Source organism: Pyricularia grisea (assembly GCF_004355905.1).
Source record: "Pyricularia grisea strain NI907 chromosome Unknown Pyricularia_grisea_NI907_Scaffold_8, whole genome shotgun sequence".
In the NCBI taxonomy this organism is placed as follows: Eukaryota; Fungi; Ascomycota; class Sordariomycetes; order Magnaporthales; family Pyriculariaceae; genus Pyricularia; species Pyricularia grisea.
The window spans coordinates 1,198,328-1,200,351 of record NW_022156721.1 but is presented as its reverse complement, the minus strand read 5'-3'; the positions used below and the strand labels follow the sequence as shown (position 1 = coordinate 1,200,351).

Here is a 2,024-nt window from a genome sequence, read left to right as displayed (position 1 = left end):
AAAAAAATTAATCGAAACTTTAAAAGATTGCTAAACAAATATTACAAATACGGAAAATTGTCCGGGGTTAAATTGGTTTTTTATATAAAATACCCAAATAAGGACGAATTTATCGTTTTCGAATCGGAAAAATACAATTGCGACGGAAAAATCACGGAAAAGGTTTATTTTACTCGCCGACCGGTATATGGATAAACTTAATATTCCGTTTTTAGAAAATTTCAGTAAAATTGAAAATTTATAAACCAAACGATATCGAAAATATATTTAATATATTATATAAAAAAAAGGTGTAAAAAATATAAAAGGTGCAAAAACCAGGTCGAAACTAACGGAAAATATTTATTCGAAAAAGGACCTCGGATTATTTACGGGAATCCGCGCTGGATTTATTTAAAAAAATAACGCAATTGGAACAATTTCCTAAAATCCCAAACCTTAGGATCCGGGCATAAGGCCAAACGTTAAAGCCGGGTTAATAAACATTTTTGGAAATGGTTGGTTTCTTTTTTTTTTTTTTTTCAAATAATTAACGATTAACCAATAAACAATTAAAAATATTTTGCATAAAAAAAAGGAATTTGTAAATAAATTATTAAAATAACGAACTGTCGATTTATAATATAAAACCGCGGAATTTGGGAGAATTCTTATTTATAAAAAATACAAATCCATTTTAGCAAAATAAAATAAAAATTTAAAATTAAATTACTGGCGGAAAAATATATTTACCACAAGTAAAAAAAAAATTAAATAAAATAAAAGGAAGTTTTTGCAATCGGAAATAGGGACGGAAAAACAAAAAACAAAACCAGGTAACGGAACCCAAAAATTGGCCCATATACCGGATAATTTTTGGGAAGCAAACGAAAATAAAATTAATATTAAAATATCGAAAAAATTAAAAGCCAAATAACGATAAAAAATATATTTAACCCTCCCGGTATAGCTTAACCCGAACTTTTATTATATAGTTAATTTATTAAAATCGAGTTTTTTTACAAAATTAGTTTTTTTTAACCGAAACTTTTGGTTAATTATTAAATACCTATATTTAACGTTCCAACGAACAAATAAAATATAAACCCAAAATTTAAAAGCCCGCCGTACGTAATATTACCAATCCGGATAAAATATAATATACCAAATGTCTTTATAGCCGGCTCGCAAAAGCCCAGGCTAAAGGCCAACGGATAAACGGTACGTATATTAATAATTTTTTATTTTCGTCGCTAATTCGATTAAAATACGTATAAAGCAATTAACTGTTATTTGTAAAATGTAATCCATTTAATCGAAACCTCCCGCCGGAAATGTAACAAAATATTTTAAAATTACAATAACCTTTTCGAAAGCTATAAAATACTATAGGATTAAAACCAAAAATTCGAATCGAAATTTTCCGTTATTTCGGATACTAATATTTAATTACGGGATTATATTTCGACGAACGAAATATTAAAGGCGGTATTCGGGTTTAAATTTAAAAAAAACGAAAACGAAAACGCCGCGATTAAAAAATAATATTATTAAAAAATTAAAAATAAGGACGTCGAAATTGCTATATTAAAAGAAAAATTAAACGCAATATATAAATAAGTTAAACAATCTAAAATAAATATTGCAACCCCCAAAATATAATTACCAAAAGGCGGAAATTTGTTTATTATATAACGGAAACGCGTTATTACCGTAAAAACAGCTTAAAATAAATTGTACGTTTAGTATTATTTTTTTCGTATTGGGAAAATGGGATAATGGGAGGAAATATGGTACGATAAATATAAATAATGGAAGCGATATAGGTAACCCGTTTGCAAAATAAAATATAGGTATTACGGTATTATATATTGGTTATTTTATTATAATAACGTTTATTAAGGTTATATAATTTTTATATATTTACAGTGGAAATTAATCCCAAATTGGAACGTGGATTAATTTATATACCAACCCAAAAAACAAAAATTAATAATTTATTACTTTTACAACCAAGATTTAAGCTTTTTATTCCCAAAGCCGTA

At 26.5% G+C, this 2,024-nt stretch overlaps 1 protein-coding gene across 1 annotated transcript; it reads left to right on the top strand.

Moving 5' to 3' along the window:
• Positions 1-296, top strand: PgNI_12092 (uncharacterized protein; the record flags this gene model as incomplete). The annotated part of the gene is made up of 2 exons (XM_031132047.1): positions 1-162; positions 216-296. Coding segments are annotated over 2 exons (243 nt in total), but the record flags the coding sequence as incomplete, so codon positions are not given.
• Between the last annotated feature and the right edge of the window lie 1,728 nt (positions 297-2,024).